At 42.9% G+C, this 21737-nt stretch overlaps 1 protein-coding gene across 1 annotated transcript in view; it reads left to right on the top strand.

The window, feature by feature from the left end:
- Positions 1-337: 337 nt before the first annotated feature.
- Positions 338-21737, top strand: part of CACNG1 (calcium voltage-gated channel auxiliary subunit gamma 1) — a 38156-nt gene continuing 16756 nt past the window's right edge. The window contains exon 1 of the mRNA XM_081934409.1: positions 338-659. Coding sequence (XP_081790535.1) covers positions 416-659 — 244 coding nt within the window. The 5' untranslated portion in view covers positions 338-415. The remainder of the gene's footprint in view (positions 660-21737) is intronic.

Below are 21737 nucleotides of genomic sequence, written 5' to 3'. Positions count from 1 at the left end.
CAGATAGCATTCATAACTATTCTTGAAGAGTATGCACACAACCACAGCCTCATGCAAACTGGGGCAGAAGGAGCATGGTGAAGGGAATAATTTCTCTGCACACAGTTGTGCTTCACATCTGACTTTGGAATTCCCTACCTACCCTGTAATTTGAACAGCCCTTCTATACATTAATAGCACTTCCTCAGTCCAAGCCAGTCCCGTCATCTGATGGATCCCAACAGGTGTACCAGTAGCCGATTACCCGTCTTTCCCCAGCCCACAACCCCCTCCCCTCTGAGATAGCAGGAATGACATTTGAACATGCTTAGCTACGCCAAGCCTTTTGGGAGACGCCTCCGGCAACTCTTGGTGCTCCTTGCCAGAGGGGCAAAAGCAGCGCCTAGCCCCTCTTTCTACCCTACGTTTTCCAGCCATGACCGAAGGCAAGGCTCTCAAAGTCCGGGTGACCTTTGCTATTATTCTGATAGGGGTTGCCTTGATGTTCACGGCAGTGGTGACCGACTATTGGGCTGTGCTGAATCCTAAGGTGGAGGAATACAACACTACCTGTGAGACGGCTCACTTTGGGTTATGGAGGCTCTGTATCAAACGGATCTACATTGAGGAAAACAAGATGGAGAAGGAACACGGCTGTGGGCCCATAAGCCTGCCAGGAGGTACGTTGGTTGCGCTGATCCCTCAGCCCCGTGACAGGTGTGTGGTTTGGACATGAGTTTTGCTTTCAGGTTAACCCCCTGAGCTGATGGTTCTCCCTTCTTTGAGGTTCTGTCTCTCTTGGCATAAATTATAGGGCTACTTCCTACTACAGGCATGATTTTTTCCCTGCTATTTCCTGCTGGTTTTATCCAGGAGGGAAAATGCGTTTAAAAAACCCCCAGAGAGAATGGGCAGTCCCAGACCTAATAGATTATTGGCGTTCCACCTCAGGATGTGATTGTGAGTTGAAAAGAAAAGTTCTGGAAAAATTACCTCCATGTTTCTCACGTAATTGATCGAGATTTCAATAGATTCTGCACACTTCAAAGCCTAGAGGCTCCAGGATTGGATTTGAATCATATTGTGCGTGGCTGATACATAGATTTGGTTTTGATTATTATTTGCAAGGGTTTGGATGCCAGGAAGAGAGCTCACTCTCCAGCTACTCCTTTGGGTATTTGTATTGCTGGTTTGGTTTCAGAAAGAAATGGGATTGGGAGGAGGGGGGTCTTTTCCATTCTGCTAAACTGGAAGTGTGGTTTCAAGGCAGAGAAAATAAAGGCTACTTGAGTATGAATTCTGCATTGGGAACATGATACAGTAGGCTAATTAGATGGAGTCACCATGCAGGTAGTGCTAGAATTAAAATCACAGCTGAGACAGGGATTTCTTTATTTTTGGTTATAAGTCATTGCCGTCGTAAAATCAATCGGACCTGATTTTATGACAATTTTTATGAATCAGCGCAGGGTTTTTTTGTTTTTGTTTTTGTTGAGAATCAGCAAACTAGGTCAGAAATCACGATCAACTGACCACAGGATGCTGCGATCAGTCAGTCATAAATGCGAGCTGGTTGCCAAGCACTTGAATCATTGATCATGTGACCCTGAGGGGGGAGCGCGTTCTGACTCTCGTAAGTGCAAGTACAGGTCATAAGTCGCTTTTCCCAGAAGTGCCGTAACTTTGAACCATCGTTAAACATCAGGTACCTTGCAAAGTTAAAAGCAATAAAATCATTTTAAAAAACAACAACGAGGCAGCAAGGGGGCATGAGCCATGATGGTGCAGTGGTTAGAGTGCATTACTGCAGGCTACTTCTGCTGACTGCCGGCTGCCTGCAATTTGGCAGATCGAATCTTACCAGGCTCACGGTTGACTCAGCCTTCCATCCTTCCAAGGTGGGTAAAATGAGGACCCAGATTGTTGGGGGCAATTGCTGACTCTGTAAACCGCTTAGAGAGGGCTGTAAAAGCACAAGGAAGCGGTATATAAGTCTAAGTGCTATTGCTATTTACAAGTGGAATCTGATGACAAGGAATGGAATTCCTATTCCTTTCAGCCTCCCACTATGCAGGGTGAAACCCCTACCTCCAGCCAGCTTTTTTGCTTTGCTTGCAATAGCTGAGGGCAGCTGCAGCCCTCTGTCAATCTGTGCCCCTGCCAGAGGACTCCTACCATTCATTTTTCGCTATCACGAACATGAGAGGGGGGGAAAGAGTCCCGGTGACTCACTAAAGCTTTCAGCAGGATCAGCAACTTGCTAGGAAGGTAGAATGAATTTGGAAGAACTTCCCAAGGAGCAGCCTCTGCCAGGGGGCCCAAAACTAAGAGGCTCCAGCCTCCCAGGAGGCCACTCCTGCTGCCATGTTCTATCTTGAGAGGAGACATCTCGGAGGGAGATAGCGATGGGTGAGATCACTGCCAGATTGCTTTCACATTTTTGCCAAGGGAAGGGAAGGGAGAGGGAGGGAAGAAGCCATTAGACATCTCGTGCTATTTCTGGTTCTTTCAATGGTTGTGGAGAAAACCTGATAGCTGAGAGACCACTTATCTCCAACCGGTGCAGCCTGCCCAGGACGTTCCAGCAGAGTGAATGTACTCCAAGTCCCTTCCATTGAACCTTATCCCCTGGCGCCAACTGAGGAGATGCAGCCCCCACCCTCTGGAACAGCGTTCCCCTAGAGATAAAGAGGACACCCTCTCACCTGGAGGGCCAGAAGGCCTCGAAAAACATGACTTTGGGCCTAGGCCTGGTGGGTTGATGTTGTTTCTGCCCTGGCACTTGTTTTGTTTTGTCGCTTTTGTTGTCCAATCAATTATTTAAATCTGGGCGTTCTGCATGATTCAATTTTTTAGCTGTTTTGATATTTTCCGTAGCCCAGAGTCCATTGGAATTGGGCAGCCAATACGTTTAAAATAATAGTTAACAAGTGCATTTTCATTCACTACAATTTGCTGCCCCTGTCAAACTACTTCAAGTAAAAAATTACTGGGGTGGGGTTTATTTATTTATTTGCATTTGGGTTTATTCAACATTCTACTCAATGTGGGTGCAGATTTTAACAAATATCCTTGACTTACAACCACAACTAGAGCCAAAATTTCTGTTGCTAAATGAAAAAGTTAGCAAGTGTTGCCCCATTTTACGATCTTTCTTGCCACCGTTTTTAAAGGATTCACCACAGTTGTTAAGTGAGTAACACAGTTGTTAAGTGAATCTGCCTTCCCCCCCCCCCATTGTCTTTGCTTGTCAGAAAGTTGCAAAAGCTGATCCCATCACCCCAGGACACTGCAACTGTCATAAGTACATGCCAATTGCCAAGCAAATGAATTTTGATCATGTTACAATAGGGATGCTACAATAAGTGTGAAAAACAGTCATAAGTGCCGCCGTTGAAACTTCGAACAGTCGTAAAGTGAATGGTTGTAATTGAAGGACTACATATATTATGCATTCTTAATTATTTTCAAGAAAAAATTCTTGCATTGTGCAACTTCTTCACCTACCTTCATATGTCATGTTCTCTTCCTTTGAAACTAGAATTCTACCATTCAGTGATCGCTTCATGTATGGCTTTATGTATCACTCCATGGCATAGCCCAATTTTCCATCAAGGGAAATTGCCTTTTCTTAACATGCTTATCTTTGTCTTGGCCAAAACATTTAGGTCCACATCAGAGGTGGTATTCACTTACCTTCCCTACCGGTTTGCAAATTCGAGCACACATGCTCACATTCCTCGCATGCGCTTTTGGCTAAAAAGGGGGCCTAAATGGGATGCCATAGAGCCGCAAAGGAGGGGGGGCACATGCGATTTCTGCTACCAGTTCAGGCGAACCGGTCCGAATTGGTAGAATACCACCTCTGGTCCACACTCAAGTTTTTTCAGTATCACACCCTCATCAACTAATACTTTTGCAATGAAAACCTCTTCCTTCTCGCTCTCTCTGTTGGTGGAGCTCACTAATATCTACAGGGAGTCCTCCTCTTATGACCAGAATTGGGATTGGAATTTCCATCCTAAGTCAGGAAGGCCATAAAGTGAGTTATCCTATGACCAGACACAGTCATTAAGCAATCTCCCAATTGTCCTTGAAGAAGTGTGATGGTGCAATGGTTAGAGTGCAGTACTGCAGGCTACTTCTGTTGACTGCTAACTGCTTGCAATTCGGCAGTTCGAATCTCACCCGGCTCAAGGTTGACTCAGCGTCCCATCCTGCCAAGGTTGGTAAAATGAGGACCTAGATTGTTGGGGCAATATGCTGATTCTGTAAAGTGCTTGGAGAGGGCTGTAAAGCACTGTGAAGCGGTATATAAGTCTGCTCTTGCTCTTGCTATTGTTGGAAACCAGCTGGAGAAGTCACAAATCACACTCATATGATTGCAAGATGCTGCAACCTTCATTCAGGGGGCAGCTTTGTATGAAGGGGCAGCTAAGTAAGTCTGGACCACTGCATTGCATTGCACAGATCGCCTGGGGCAGGGGTCGGCAATCTTAAACACTCAAAGAGCCATTTGGATCCGTTTCCCAAAGAAAGAAAAAACACCGGGAGCCACAAAACCTGGGTGGGTGTGGCCAACTCAATATCATTCCCACCCAGTCACATGACATCCCCCCCCCATTCATGCTTACCCAGGTTTCATGGCTCAGTGTTTTCTTTGGGAATAGGGTCTCTCTCTCTTCTCTCCCCTCCCTCTCTTTTCTCTTTTTCTCTATTTTTCCTCTCCCTTTCTCTTCTTCCTTCCTTCTTTCTTTCCTTCCCTTTCCCTCTTTCTTTTTCTTTCTTTCTTATTGAATACGATAGCAAATCCAAAATAAATTTATTAATTGTAGGAAATTGCTTCTCTGTAATTTGTAATCTTTTCATAGTGAAGTTGATAGAAGCTGGCAAGATTGTACTAACAGCAATAGGATATATATTTTGATTTCTTTTGAGTTTGACAATATAATACGTTATCCAATATTATAAATAATCTTATTTTCAGATACATTTTTTGCCATCTTTGTTATTTTCTTTTTTTTTTAAATCAGAATTGCTTCCAGTTTCCTTGGCAAGAGATCTAGCTTGTCATTGCTTTCATCATAGGTCTGAGAAAGTTAGTCTTTCTTTCTTTCTTTCTTTCTTTCTTTCTTTCTTTCTTTCTTTCTTTCTTTCTTTCTTCTTCTTCCTCTTCCTTTCCTTCCCCTGATTTGTTTCCCTCTCTTTTCCCTCTCTCCCATTCTCTCCTTCCAGCTCTCTTTCATTTCTCTTTCTCTCTCTCTCTCTCTCTCATTCTCTCCTTTTCTCTTTCATCTCTTTCTTGCGTGTGCAAGCAAAATACCCTCCTGGGCCGGGATCACGGCGAGGGGGACAGCAACTTCTTCCACTGCCGCCACTGAGAAGTGAGCAGCTGGCTACGCTGCGCAGGAGAGCCACGCTGTGCAGAAGACTCCTCAGCGCCAGACTCAGGTCAGCACCAGCCACGATCCCCTTCATGTTGGCTCAGGAAGGAGCTGCAGCAACCGTCTCTGGATGCAGAGAGGGAAGAGTTCCAGAGCCCTGTGCAAGGAGAGCCCTGTGCAGTGCAGGAGAGCTGGAGCTCTTCCCTCCCTACACCCAACCAGCTGCTGCTGCTGCTCCCCATTCCCCTCCTTCCTGAGCCAACACGAACGGGACCACGGCTGGTGCTGACCTGAGTCTGGTGCTGAGGAGTCTCCTGCGCAGCGTGGCTCCCCTGCACTGCATACCCAGTTACTCACCTAATTGTGCAGTGGCAACAGCGGGAGGAGAGTCGTTGTACCCTCCGCCTTGATCCTGGCCCAGGAGGGTATTTTGCTTGCGCGCATGCGTGGGCAAGAAATCAGCACAAGGGTTGGAGCTCTTCCCGACACTGAGTTGCCTGTGAAGGATGCGGAATCACAAAAGCAGGCGAGAGGCTCATGCCTTCTCGGGGGGGGGGGGAAGAGCAGATTGCGCGATTGGGTCAGCAGGGAGCCGCAGGAGAGGGGCCAAAGAGCCGCATGTGGCTTGCGAGCCACGATTTGCCGATTACTGGCCTGGGGAAACAAGTCTGGTCCACACTTTGCCCAGGCAAGGCAATAGCTATAGCGCTCCTCTAGGAAGCCTCACAGAACATAAACATAATAAAAACAGTAAGTAGTATGTACAAAGCTTCTGGAGGGCCGGAGGACCAGAACCAGAGGTGAGTTTCTGCTGGTTTGGCCCGGTTCTTCTGAATAGGTAGTAACTCAGGCAGACACATGACCGTACCGGTTCTAACCTGGCCACTGCCATCTTTATTTTCTGTTCTGCACATGCGCCAAACAATTTTCATTGAAAAAATGTAATTTCCACCCTTTTTTAATGGGGTGCACATGCACAGACCTTTTTAAGTGCAAATGCGTACACGAGCAGAGCATGTATCCAGCGCGCATATGAGCAAAGCAAGCGCACACACACAAAATTTTTCAGGCACCGAACCGGTATCAGCACTGGCAGGAACCCACCCCTGACTAGAACACTCACAGCAGCTGCAATCCCAATTTGACCTAGTAATAAACAAAACTGGCAGAACCTTGAGTAACTTTCTTAATAAGCCCAGACTATAAATATATGTTGACAAGGAGCCTGAAGTGCAGGTGCCTTTGCAGAAGTCGGTGTTCAGTTTCTTTGGACCTGGAGGGTGATGCTCAGCAGTCAAAGGAGTCTAAGGGGGCTAAGAGTTGCCAAGAAGAACTCAAGCCCTGACTACTTCAACTGGACAGTGAAGCAGGCAAGAGGCAAAATTCTGCTTAAGAATTGGAAACGCCAGGGTTGTTTTTATTTATTTGTATCTCGCTTTTATTATTTTGATAAACAACTCAAAGTACCAAACATATCCAAGATGACCTTCCTCCTCCTATTTTCCCTACACAACAACAACACTGGGAGGTGGCCTGGGCTGAGAAAGCGACTGGCTCAAAGTCACCCCGCCGGTTTTCATACCAAAGGCCAGAGGTGGTATACTGCCGGTTCGCACCGGTTCTAGTAAACCGGTAGTGGCAGCAGTGTGAGGCTCCACCCACCCACCCAGATGTCATCAAGGCACGTCTGCGCGTTAGACAGGAGCTGACGTCAAAACGACACAACGTGCGATCTCGGAACTCCGAGATCGCAGTCGATACTTTTGCCACTGGGTGGTCCTTCTGGACCTAAACCGTCCCGAAGAGATGGTGACAGTGAAGAGTACGTCTTGCTGATCTCAGGGACATCGCAAAGTCCCTGATTGATCCAAAAGAATCTCTTCTTGCTGGCGACAAAAGCGCAGCCAAAAGCTGCTGAAGTTGGGACAGCTCCGGAATGGGAGGAAAGCAGAAAGAGAAAGTGTGTCCATCTGTTGAGGAAATCTTATTGTTATAAAAGAGACTGCCCAAAAACAAAATTAAAGCTAAATTAAATTTAGAAACAGAAGAAAATAAGCGACGAAATTAAGCTACATTGGACAGTGTGTTATCCTTTTTAAATTTTCTTTTATGGATGGAATTTTTGCAAATATTTCCTATTTTTTAAAGTTAACGGATTAGTTTTTCTTCTACTACTTCTTTTTTTATCTATGGCTTAAAATCTTTTTCTTTATTTTTATAATACTGGTTTGGATTGGTTTTTTTCCCCTATTTTGCTTCACTTAAGAATTTGTTTCTTTTAAGTCTGGAATATAAAGAAGATATAAAAGGAATACAAAGAGGGTTATAATATCAGAGGGAAAGGAAGTAACACTGCCACTTGGAGGATGGAGCCTTGAGTCCTGGAAAGATTGCCCTTTTTTTCTGCTTTGATCATTTTGACTTTGCACTTCAAGGTTCTTCAGCTTATTTATAGAGAGTGATAAGCATGGGTTGTTTATAAAGGTACACTTTGGGAGCTTCATTGGCAGCTGGAGAGAAGTGAAAACAAAGCCTTGTTTTGAAAGATTATAAATGAACTTGTGTCAAATCTAATAAAAAGTTTTGAAAGCTAGAGTGGCAGTGTTTACCAGTTGGAAGAATGGCACAGTATCAAAAAGATACCTTAACATTGCAAAAGATTATGTTTGAAATTCAAAAATTATTAGCAGTAACAGAGAGAATTGAGAAGAGATTGGAAAACATAGATTGTAAAACACTAAAATTTGATGGAAAAATTGAAGATGTTCATCAAATGGAAAAAGTGGAGGCTAGAGTCCTACAAATTGAAGGGAAAAATGAACAAAGAGACAAGATAATTGTTGATACCAACAGTGAACTGAGCGTGGTTGGAAATGGAAAGAGTGGAACATGGAAAGGGGAGATAGATGGACAGGAGCTCTACCTCAGATTTCAAGGTATAGAAGAAGAAGAAAGAGAAGAATTGATGGATCTAAGGAGAGAAATTTTGTCAGAAGCATTATTGATAACCAAAGATAAGCTGATTAAAGAAGCAAATGGAGGGTTTCGAGATTATATAAGGTATGCAACAAGCAACAAGTTGCGAAGAGAAGTCCATACAAATCTTATTAAGGAAACATCCAGAAGACTATTCCCACAAATGGCAAAAGACATAAGACTGCACTATTACTGGAAAGACACAGGTTGATATATGAAAGCTTATAATAAAAAAATAGTCAAATTTAGTTAAATTTAGAGCATTATGTAAAAAATGAAGTAATAATTGATATAGTTAGATAAATAATTGATAATGATAACAATGTATACATATGTATTGGTTTGATAAGAGGAAATGTGATATAAATTGCAAATGGTGACTACTAAAAGAAGTTTAGAAATTCTGTTAAGTGTGAAAGTTTATAATTAAAAAGTCAAAGTTAGTTAAAATAACGTATATATGTGTACTGGTTTGATAAAAGGAAATTGGATATAAATTGTAAACAGTGATTAAGAAAGGAGGTCTAGAAACTTTGTTATTAAATATAATCATTTTTTTATTTAGAACATGTCATATAGATGTAATGTTACCGGATGATAATGGAAACAGTTAACGGACTGCCATTATGTGGTTTTTCTTTAAATTTTGGAATATTTTCTATAAAAGGACGTTAAAACAATTATAGTCAAATGAAGATTGATGTATGATGATAGTAATATATATAAATATATTTGATTTAAAATATATAACATGATATGAATTATAGGTGATGACTGTGGAAGGAATACACGAAAAAAAAATTGTAACCAATTGGCACACTTTCTACAACCTGTAATGGAAGATGGTTTTGTGGTATTTTTTGTGTTTTGTTTGTCTGTGTTTATTCAAAAATAAAAAAAATCTTATACCGAACCGGTAGCGAAGAAAATAGAATAGCATTACTGTTTAAGGCAGGACGAAAAATTCACCGTCTCCTGGTTTCTGATCTGGTGCCTTAACCACTAGACCAAACCGGCTGTGGATAATTTAAACTGTCATAAACATAGATTGAGAAAGTCATCATCATCAGTTTATGGCAAAAAATAGGAGTTATAAGCTGGTTTTTAGTGAGGGACAAGTGAGAAAATGGTCTTAGTCCAACAAAAGTTGGTCCATCTCTCTTATTGTCTTTACAGGTAGTCCTCAATTTACAACCACAATTGAACCCAAAATTTCTGTTGCTAAGGAAGGCAGTTGTTAAGTGAATTCCCCCTCCCATTTTCCCATCTTTTTTGTCATAGTCGTTAAGCGACTCACTGTAGTTGTTAAGTGAATAATGTGGTCATTAAGCAAATATGGCTTTCCCAATTGACTTTGCTTGTCAGAAGCCTTCTAGGAAGGTTACAAATAGTGCAACCAATGCCAATTGCCAAGCATTCCAATTTTGATCACATGACCATGGGGATGCTACAATGATCGTAAGTGTGAAAAACAGTCATAAATAACTTTTTTCAGTGTCACTGTAACTTTCAACAGTCGCTAAATGAACTATTGTAAGTCGAGGATTACCTGTACTGACCCTACAATAGTGGTCTGTGGGGGGATTTCTCCAGCCTTGCTTGAAGTTGAACTGATGAGTCCTGCTTTGCTAGTGCTCCTAGCAGTAGCCAAATGTCCAACCTGAAGAGATCCTCTCATACTTCTTTCTCCCTCCTCTATAAACCTTAAGGGAGTAACAAGCATCCCTGAGAAAGAACCCAAGAAAGTAACTAAGGCAAGGATCCCCCGACCCCATGGTTAGTGACCGGCACTGTCCACAGCCCGCCAGTGTTCTGACCCAGCTCCCCAAATACGACAAGACCTCTGAAGTTAAATCAATGATCCCTTTATTAGGAGTGCCAGAAGCCCCAGCAAAAAGTTTCTCTCTCAGCTCAGGGTAACAAATTGTCTGCCATATCTATTCATCTCTGCCTCCTGCCTTTTATCTCCAGAGCTAGGGTGGGGCTTTGCTAACAGCAGGGGCTCTTCCTTCTCAAGGATCAGCCCACAGATTTCCACTGTTCTCCTCTCCTCTGCCTTCTGCATATTTGCAAGTCAAGCACTGGAACCAGCTGTTCCTCCTCTTCCTCATCAGCCACCTCCAGACCTGGGGGCTGTTGACTCTCCAACTGAGGGCTGACAGATGGCCCAGGCTCTGCCTCTGTCTCTCTCTCTCTGTGCCAGCTCCATTCCCTCTTCCCCCTCAGAGCTCGAAGATTGATTTGATGCTGACCCTGACTCCCACACCTCTGATTCGACTCCTGGAGGGGTCAGCAGCCAACAAGCCACAATAGCCAGAAACTGGGCCACGGAAGTGAGTGAAGCCCCATCCACATACGCATGGCATGCAGGCAGCACACGAAACCACATACCCTTGGTTTGCTGAAAAACCGCTTTTCACAGAACTGGTCCCTGGCCCTCAAAAATTGTGGGCTGCTAAACTAAGGTACTATTTCCCAGGGCCTGGGAAATGGTACCAAGGAAGTCCCAAGGAAAATCACTGTATATTCTCATAGCTCAGAACGGAAACTATCAGTGCAAATCTAGGACCTGTTGCTTGTGGCCCCCACTCTCCAATCTACACACTTGCCTGAGAATCTACCCTGTTTCCCTGAAAATAAGACCTCCCTGGATAATAAGCCCAATCGGGCTTTTGAGCGCATGCGCTAAAATACTCCCTCCCCCAAAAATAAGCCCTCCCTGAAAATATTGCAACTCAGCAGCAGCCATGAGGTGACCACGCTCGCCGCCTCCTGCACCTCGAAAGTAATAAGACCTTCCCAAAAGTAAGGTCAAGTGCTTATTTTGGGAGGATCAAAAGAAAATAAGACACGGTCTTATTTTCTGGGAAACATGGTACCAGTCTATGAATCAATCATTCCGTCACATGTCAAGAATTATTTGTACCGCACTGAACGATGCTTTGGTTATTTATTATGATTCTTAATATTAACATGGAGTTGAAACACATAACATGTCAAGCGGTTGAAAGCGCTCGCCACGATATGGTAATTATTAATTGCACAGAAAGGGAAAGGTGGCTGCAAGAAAAGGTGTTTTGTCAAAGCCGAGCAAATAAATTGAGCAGCAATGACTGGAGCTGAATGACTCTATAAATCAAGGTGGATATGGCTCGTTCACAGTGGCCCCATCCTCTTGTAACGAGAACTACAAAGAAAACCGCTGAAGAGTTTTCACAACAAACACCTGGGTACCTGGGATTCTGTGACAGCCTGTATGGCCGGAGGCTGGAACATTTTAATTGTTTCCCAACACAGCTTGGAGAGAACCACAGGAGTTCCTATTTATCTTCCAGAGCATTGCCTTTTCCCATCCCGAGCGCCTGTGATTATCAAGAGAAAGCGAGTCTAAAGACAAATTGAATGCTTGCCATTTGTTAGCAGGGAAGCAAGCAGATGATTGCAAAGCTTTCAGCCCTTTAATTTAATTTTGCAAAGCACTAAGTGTCTTGAGAGCACTATAAAAATAATAAAAGATAATTGTGGCGAGTAACAAATGGCGGGATCTGCCAATCTGAAGAAATGTGAGTTTCCAAAGAGTCTTGGATGACAGGAAAATCCAAAAAAAGCAGTGTTGTTATTTACAATCCCTTGTACTAAAATTCCAGGAAAACGCATCAAATCGGTCTCTAAGAATCCCCTCCCTCCCCAGCAGACCAATGTTTGTTAGGCGCCATCAATTCCAGTCACGCGGCTCATAGTTAATTCACCATCTCTATAATTGCCTCTTTGTTTACTGAGCAGATTTGAAAGGCAACGGAGGGCTGTGAATTGCTTTTCTTGACTCTCCCACCCTCCCCCGTGCAGGTACATGGCTGACATACATCAGAGGCACCAAATACACTCCAGCTGCACTGTTAGGAATCTGCTTTATTAAGACCTCTGCAGTTTATGAGCTTTAGATTCATCCTGTAACATTAAAGTAGATTAATGTGATCACACAGTGAGGATGCTTAGCATGGAATGTGTGCACACACAGAAGATGGATGGATTTATGGATGGATGGATGGATGGATGGATGGATGGATGGATGGATGGATGATGCATGAAATAAATAGATTGGTTAATCAGAAGGTAGATAGACAGGTAATAGATGGATGATAGATATAGATAAATGATAGATACAAGATAGATAGATAGACAGACAGACAGACACACACACACACACACACATATAGAGAGAGAGAGACAGAGAGACAGAGAGACAGAGACAGAGACAGAGAGATGATAGATAGATGATAGATAGATAGATAGATAGATAGATAGATAGATAGATAGATACGGATAGATACGGATAGATACGGATAGATAGACAGATAGATGGACAGAGAGAGAGAGATTACACACACACGTGTATACGGTATGTATATGTATATATATAAACAAACGAACAGGAGAATAAATGCACGCATCGCAGAACACAAGACTGCAGTAAGAAAAAAAAACTTCCTCCCTTTTCCAGCACCTTAAAGCTACGGGACATGAAATTAATTTTGAAGGAACCAAATTAATCTCCAAAACTGAACACTTCAATAAGAGAATAATTATGGAAGCTATCAAAATAGAGAAACACCACAACAACATGAATAAATGTGACGATACCTCCCGCCTACCAGGCATCTGGAAACCTGCCCTAGTCAACAAACGAGCCCCACCCACCATCCAGGTCGTTACAACACAAAACAACAACGGACACACAGCCAGCACCAATCAGCACCAATCTACCAATCATGATATAACCACACAGCCAATCAATCCACTTACTGAAACAAAGCCAGCACTCCCACCACCACCAAGATTTATAGAAAGATGGCAGCTCCGACCACACTTTAAGCAAAAACACCATCCTGAAGCGTTGCCAAGACAATCTCAATCTTGCACGGGAAAAGACCTGAGTACAACAAGAACAGCATACCTACACCCATGAAAATCTAGGAAGACAGACAGACAGACAGACAGACAGACAGACAGACAGACAGACAGACATATAGAGAGACAGAGAGAGACAGAGAGAGACAGAGAGAGGGGGGGAGGGAGAGATAGATACATACTGGTATCAGATATAATAACAGAATTTTGAAAGTTTGACAGAGTGTCCCTCTCTCTCCTCTTACATCATACAGGGCCAATGTGGAGTCTCTTTTTTCAGAGTTTCTCCTTTCTCAGGGCTGAGGTGTTATTTAGACTCTTTTAGTCTTTCTTAACAATTTGCTTAACAGCATTCCTTTCATCTCAGCCATCCTCTGCACCATGGGCCCTCAAACTATGGCCCACGGGCCGCATGAGGCTGCCCCACCCACATCCCCCCTACTCACCCTTCGGCCGAGCACTGGACTTACCTTTGCAAGCCCCGAGGGCTGGAACGGAAAGGTAAGGCAAAGAATTTTGGCCTGCAGAGACATTCTGGAGGTGGGGGAGGTGAAAATGGGGCACAGAGATGGCCCGCTTTTTGCCTCCCCCACCTCGCGAAGATAGATAGAGAAAGAGAGAGAGACAGAAAGAGAGAGAGAGAGAGAGAAAGAAAGAGACAGAGAGACAGACAGACAGAAAGAGGTAGAGAGAGAGAGAGACAAAGAGACAGAGAGAGACAGAGACAGAGAAAGACCGAAAGAGAGAGACAGAGAGAGACTTGTCAATTGTAAGTTCCTTGGGACTGAGAAGAATTGCTGCAAAACTGAGTTTGCTGAAGTGAACTGCTAGACTCCTAAACAACTGAAAAAACGATCTAGTAAAAAGAAAAGTCAACCAAAAGAGCAGCATGCAAACAAAAGCAAATAAAACACCCCCAGGAGCAAAACAAATTAAAGTTTAATTTGTGTGCATTGTTTAATGGACTGTTAAATTGACCACGCCCACCCAGTCACATGACCTCTTAGCCATGCCCACCTAGCCGGTCTTCTCTCCCAACAGTCTGAGGGACCATGAATTGGCCTCCTGTTTAAAAAGTTTGAGGACCCCTGCTCTACATTGTTCAGGGGTGTCCAAACTTGGGAACTTTAAGACTTGTGGACTTTGAAGTCCACAAGTCTAAAAGTTCCCAAGTTTGGACACCCCTGACATAGATAGACAATTAATCCACCCTATCTATGAACACCAGGAAGAGGCCATGCCTGTTCCCACCTTAATCCTCTCCAATGGGGAATCCCAGTGCTCTGCAAAGGACAGAAGATGAGTGAGTGAGAAGCCTGATTGCAGGACTTAGAATGACAGCCACGTCTTCCAGCTAATGTATATTCTAATGTATATAAGTATTTTATAGTGTATAGTGTACAATAACATAGCAACCAGTGACCAAGCCAAAGGCAGGTAGATACAATAATACGTGTTTTAGTAGCACATCAATGTAGGTAGTCCTTGACTTGCAACTATTCATTTAGTGACTGTTTGAAAGTACAGTGGCACTGAAAAAAGGGACTTATGGCCGTTTTTCTCACTTGCAGTAGTCCCATGGCCATGTGGTTAAAATCCAACTGCTTGGCATCTGGTTCATATTTATGGCGGTTGCAGTGCCGTATACGATCACCTTTTGCAAGCTTTTGGCAAGCAAAGTCAATGGGAAAGCCAGATTCACTTAACAACCGTGTTACTAATTTAACAACAGTAAACGAGTTACTTAACAATTGTGGCAAGAAAGGTCGTTGAATGGGGCAAAACTCACTTGACAACTGTCTCACTTGGCAATGGAAATTTTGGGGCTGAATTGTGGTCACAAGTCAAGGATTACCTGTATTCATTAGAACAGGAAGTAGACTATCCTATAAGAAAAATATAAGCTTTTCAAAAATAGCAATAGCACTTAGACTTATATTCTGCTTTACAGTGGTTTCCAGCCCTCTCTAAGCAGTTTACAGAGTCAGCCTATTGTCCCCAACAATCTGGGTCCTCATTTTACCAACCTCGGAAGGATGGAAGGCTGAGTCAACCTTGAGTCTGGTGAGATTCGAACTGCCAAATTGCAGGAAGCAGAAGAAGCCTGCGGTACTGCCCTCTAACCACCATGCCACCGAGGTTCTTACAGTAACTATTAAATAATCATTAAGGGGCAATGCAATGGATACTTATTGTGCAGTGTGTTATCTTATCTTTTTCCAGGTCAACCAGATAACAAATATCCCTACTTTATTTCCTTTTCAATCAATCCATATTTATTAAAAAAAAAAAATCTCCTTGACACAGAGACATTCTTTGTTGTGAACTTACACAGATATTATCCCTACATAAGGAAAGAGGGATGGTGCTTTCCAAATAGAAATCTTAGCCTGGAAAAAAAAGTTTCATTGTCCCTAAATCCACATAACAAAAAAGGGATTAAATTTCATTGATTTGAACATGTTTACACTGTCCAGGATCACAGGCCTTCATTCTCCCTTAGAGAGCAGAATTGCTTAACTTATAGCATTACAAGAAAAATTATGTTAATTTAAAAATTAGAACATAAACTGGTATTTCATGAGAAGAGGGGTTGTGTTTCAGGTTTGTACTGGAGCCAGAGTACTGACTTGGGCAAAGGAAATGGACTAGCCCAGGGGTGCCCAAACTTGGCAACTTTAAGACTTGTGAACTTCAACTCCCAGAATTCTCCAGCCAAGTTTGGGCACCCCTGGAGTAGCCGGTTATGATTTTTCCCAGCTGAATGTATTATTTTTCCTGAAGCTCAGCTCTTCAAAAAAATATAGCTTCAGATACACATTCATTAAATGAATTTCCCTGCCCTTAAGCTTATGTATATATTTGCATAAAGTAGAGATGACATTCCTTTGCCAATCATTATATTCTTTTAATAAGATAAGCAAAGTATAAGGTCATGTTCTGATTTGCCTTGATTTCTGCAGGAAAGCAAGGGATGAAATCCAAATAGCTATTTCCAGCCTTGATACGTCTACCCTCACTTGGCAATAAACCACCCTGTGTTCAGTGGAGCTTACAAAGAAAAAAGTATGCTGCAGCCTTAGGCTTACACAAGGCCAGGCCTCTGTTTACTCTGCCTCATCCACATACACAAACCTACCACTGACACTGTCCTACCATATCACAAATCAAATTCAAAAGCAGCTTATTAGGAGATGCAGGACACTACTGATTGAATCTGTTTATCAATATCTATCTTATGTATGTATGTATGTATGTATGTATGTATGTATGTATGTATGTATGTATGTATGATGTATGTATGTATGTATATGAATATATATACATATCCTCTATCTATCTATCTATCTATCTATCTATCTATCTATCTATCTATCTATCTATCTATCTATCTATCTATCTATAACAATTATCTCTTTCTATTCTGTCTCCTTTCCTATTTATCAATCACTGTGTTATATCCATCCATCCATCCATCCATCCATCCAAGCCTCTGTGTGTGCACACATTCTATGTTAATGTATTATCTATCATCTCTTTATGTCTGTCTGTCTGTCTGTCTATCTATCTATCTATCTATCTATCTATCTATCTATCCATCTATCTCTGACTATCATAATATATCTATCTTCTATCTATCTTTTATCTATTTATCTCTCATCTATCTAATCTATCATCATCATAATCATCACCAATTTACAATCATCTATCTTCTATCTATCTGTCTAATCTATCTATCTATCATCTATCTATCTATCTATCTATCTATCTATCTATCTATTTATCTATCTAATCTATCATCATCATCATCACCTATTTATAACCATCTATCTTCTATTTATCTAATCTATTATCTGTCTATCTATCTATCTATCTATCTATCTATCTATCTATCTATCTATCTATCTATCATCTATCTATCTATACATCTATCTATCTAATCTATCGAATCTATCATCATCATCATCATCATCATCATCATCATCATCATCATCATCATCATCTATTTATAATAATCTATTATCTATCTATATCTATCTATCTATCTAATCATTTATTATCTCGTATCTATCTAATCCATCCTCTCTGGGCAGCCCCTAGCATCACAGATCTAAGTAACATTCTTTGAATCCCATCTGTAACACTTCTAACCCACCCCCCTCCACATGCCTGATAAGCCATGTTCCACTATTACATCATCATTAGCTTTGTCATCCGATGAAACTTGGAAGACACAGATGCTGCCTCTTCCTCATAGCAGAGCACAGGCATGCTTCCACCCAAGAGAGCCCTCCCAAGACTTTCTGTTGCCTTCCTGTGGCAAATGCCAAACTGCTCCTCTTCCCAATTTGAATACAGCTGCAGCCACAGCTGGATCAAACATCAGCCCTACAATGGGGAGAAAAAGCTCCTCAGGTTGCAGGCAAGTTCAAGGAGTGCTATCTTCTCTAACAGATGGGCCAGACAGAGGGAACCGCAGGAGGGCTCTTCCCTGGTGTCGTCTCCTCCTGTGGATGAAGTCGGCTGCCTAAGGTGGAACAATATGCTTTATATTCACAAACTCAAATCCCCAGGCTGTTTGGCAAACCAGGGTGCTTCTTCAGCCATTTATAGATCAGCTGAACCCCTGGAGATTAAACCATCATAACTCTGCTTAATATTGCATTAGCAAAATGCTTTTCAGCATCTTTCCAAATTTCAAACTGGAGTTGTCTTCAGGAGCATAAATTTGTATTCCATCCATTAAATTCATTTGACAGGCTATTTGGGAGGCAAGATATCCCCAGTGCCTGTGTGTTGGGTTTGAGGTGGTAGCTGTTGGTGCTTCAGCTTTTCTTTATGGTGTTTCTTTCAAATTAAAACTCCAGTTGCATTTGCCTAATCAACACCTGTGTAGAATGCTAACCTGGCAGGATGCCAGTCTGGAATAAACAGGTTTATACAGTCATAGAGGATCACGTGTTAATTCTATACAACAGCTGTTTGTTGAAAGACCTATCAGAACTAAATGAGAGAGTTTCATTGTTGTCCCCATCAAAACGATGGGCAATGTGAAATAGACTGGACTGGACTGGGCTAAGCTGGGCTGAGCAAGACTTAACTAGTATGATGGGGCACAACTTTTAAATAATTAAGGCAGGGGTAAGGAGGGATGTGGTGGTTCAGTGGCTAAGACGCTGAGCTTGTTGATCAGAAAGATCGGCAGCTCGGCAGTTCGAATCCCTAGCGCCGTGTAACAGCGTCAGCTCTCATTACTTGTCCCAGCTTCTGCCAACCTAGCAGTTCAAAAGCATATAAAAATGCAAATAGAAAAACAGGAGTCAACTTTGGTGGGAAGGTAACAGCGTTCTGTGCACCTTCAGCGTTTAGTCATGCAGGCCACATGACCACAGAGACATCTTAGGACAGCGCTGTCTCTTTGGCTTTGAAATGGAGATGAGCACCGCCCCCTAGAGTCGGGAATGACTATGTGCGAGGGGAAACTTTACCTTTACTTTTAAGGTGGATAGCTTTAATAGGATTCAAAGTTCTGGTTTTTATTAATAGTGAAGCTGAGAATATCCATCCCCCTGGTGATTTATGGAGTGATTCATTGAGGTAGTCATCCATTAGAGATACATTAATATTAATTGTGTAAATATTTGCAATTTTATGTTTGAATATAAGCAGAGTGCTGCAGATCATACCATTGGCCCATATAGTCCAGTGATCTGTTCTCTCGGTGGCCAACCAACCACAGAAGAAACCCCTCTGGCCTCCCAGAAAATGCCCTTCAAAGGCAATGCCATCCAAGCAAATAGCAATTGATCCTCTTTGTCATCTGTGAATTGGTCCAACCCTTTTTTGAAACCAGAGAAGCTGGTAGCCAGCACCACATCTCATGGCAGAATATTCTAAATGTAAATACTGTATGTGTAGTGTAAGGGGGAAAAATTCCTTCCATCTGTCCTGATTTCGCCAAGATTCAATTTCCTTTGGATCTAGTACAGTGGTTCTCAACCTGTGGGTCGGGACCCCTCTGGGGATTGAATGACCCTTTCACAGGGGTCGCCTAAGACCATCGGCAAACACATATTTTCAATGGTCTTAGGAACCAAGACACCAATTTTATGGTTGGGGGTCACCACAACATGTAGAACGGTATTAAAGGGTCGCGGCATTGGGAAGGTTGAGAACCACTGATCTAGTATATTGGGAAAGGCAAAACAACTCCTTGCGAGGGGTCCTTGGTGCTCTCTGAGCTTGGTTGTTTTCTTGCAGACTTTTCATGAAACAAACTAGATATCTAGGTTACCTAATTTGGGTAATGGAACGTCTGCAAGAGAACACTGAGGACCCCTCATTTCACCCCTATGCTACAAAACAGAGGTGGTATTCAGTCGGTTCGGACCTCTTCACCCGAACCAGTAGTGTAAATCACGGGTGGTTCTTCTTTTATTATGATTATGGTTGTTGTGCTATTTTATTGTATTTTCCCCCTGGCATCTGTGCATAAGCTTCTGTGCATACATTATTCTGTTGATTGTCTATAGAGCAATAATTGTTTACTTAAGAAATGCTCTAATTCTGATAGCCCAATCATACCCTATCAAGAGTTGACAATCCTACAAGTAAGAAATCTTGGCCAGTAGTAAATAAAAAACTAGGTTTGCACAGCTCTTTAGGTTCAAATCTGGTCAGTTTAACATTAGGTCCTAGCTAACCAGATGCAGTTTAATGGTTAGAAAGGTAAGGTTCTGCACCTGGGCAGGAAAAACCAAATGCAAGGTATAGAATTGGCAGTACCTGGCTAAACAGTAGCAACTGTGGGAGGGATCTGGGTTTCCTAGTGAACCACCATTTAAGTATGAGCCAGCAGTGTGCTGCAGTTGCCAAAAAAAAAAGTCAATGCAAACCTAGGCTGCATCAACAGAGAATAGCATCAAGAGCATGAGAAGTGATAGTACCGCTTTATACTGTACTGGTGAGGCCACACTTGGAATACTGCATCCAATTCTGGTCACCACAATGAAAAAGAAGATGCTAAGATCCTAGAAAGAGGGCAGAAAAGAACAACTGAGATGACAAGGGGGCTGCAGGAGAAACTATGTGAGGAACAGTTAAAGCAGGGGTGTCAAATTTAGATTTCATTGAGGGCCCCATCAGGGTTGTGTTTGACCTAGGAGGGGGGTGTGATGGGGCGTGGTCAGGATGGGCATGGCCAGCTCAATGTCACTCATGTCGGGGGTGCCTGTGGCGGCCCACATGTGACCCTCCCATGCTATGGTTTCACAGGCAGAGGGTTGCAGGAGGCCATCACAGTTGAAAACGGAGCTTGGGAGGGCTGTACGCAGCCCTCCCAAGTTCCATTTTCGCTTGCAGAGACACCACAGGCCGTTCCTTCATCGTATCCAGAGTGACCCCGCTGGCCAGATCTAAGCACCCCTGAGTTAAAGTTTGTGAGCCCTGAGTTAAAGGAACTAGGTATGTCTATCCTAATGAAGAGAATAATTAGGGGTAACATGATTGCTGTCTTCCAATACTTGAGCGGTAATCACAAAAATGAAGGGGTTGACTTATTCCTCATAATTCCCAAGAACAGGACAAGAAGCAATGGGTGGAAGCTCATCAGAGGGAGGTCAAACTTGGAACTAAGGAGAAACTTCCTGACAGTGAGAGCAATTAATCAATGGACTAATTGATAATCACTTGCCTCCCAGAATTTGGGTGTTCCATCGCTAGAGGTTTTTCAAGAAAGGGTTGGAAAACCATTTGTCTGGGATAATATAAGATCTCCTGACATGAGCAGGGTTTTGGATTAGAGGACCTCCAAGGCCCTTCCAGCCATTTGATTCTATGAATCAGTCCAATCCAGAGGTGGTATTCAGCAGGTTCTGACCAGTTCTGGAGAACCGGTAGCAGAAATTTTGAGTAGTTTGGAGAACCGGCAAACGCCACCTCTGACTGACCCCGCCCCCATCTATTCTCTGCCTCCCGAGTCCCAGCTTATATGGGAGGGAATGGGGATTTTGCAGTAACCTTCCTTTGCCACACCCATCAAGCCACACCCACCAAGCCACGCCCACAGAACCAGTAGTAAAAAAAAATGAACCCCACCACTGGTTCAGTCCTGTAATCGCATCATGGCAGGATGGGCAATTCATCCAATAAATGAAACGAATGTGCTTTATGATCACAGACTTGAATATGGTCACTTTTGATTTTTGTGGGGGGGGGGGAAATAAAGCCTGATGGGGAGAATGGGAATAAAATTTATAAGATAAAACGCCAGTTGCGTTTGTATTTTCAGCAAAGGCATCGTGGATGACAACCTGCCACTCGACTGCTTCTCGTCCTTTTGCCAGAGGAGATATTTTATGAAAAGTAATCTCACTTCCTCCACAAAGCCAGCTCATCTCCCCATTAGGAGAGTCACCCAAATATTCCTGCAAACTGTGCAGTTGGTCGCAAGCACACCCTCTTAAGTGTTTAACTCGCCCCCTCCCCCGA

The sequence above is a fragment of the Natrix helvetica genome (genome assembly GCF_964273705.1).
Source record: "Natrix helvetica genome assembly, chromosome: 1".
NCBI classification, from domain to species: Eukaryota; Metazoa; Chordata; class Lepidosauria; order Squamata; family Natricidae; genus Natrix; species Natrix helvetica.
This window is presented reverse-complemented; position numbering and strand designations above follow the sequence as displayed.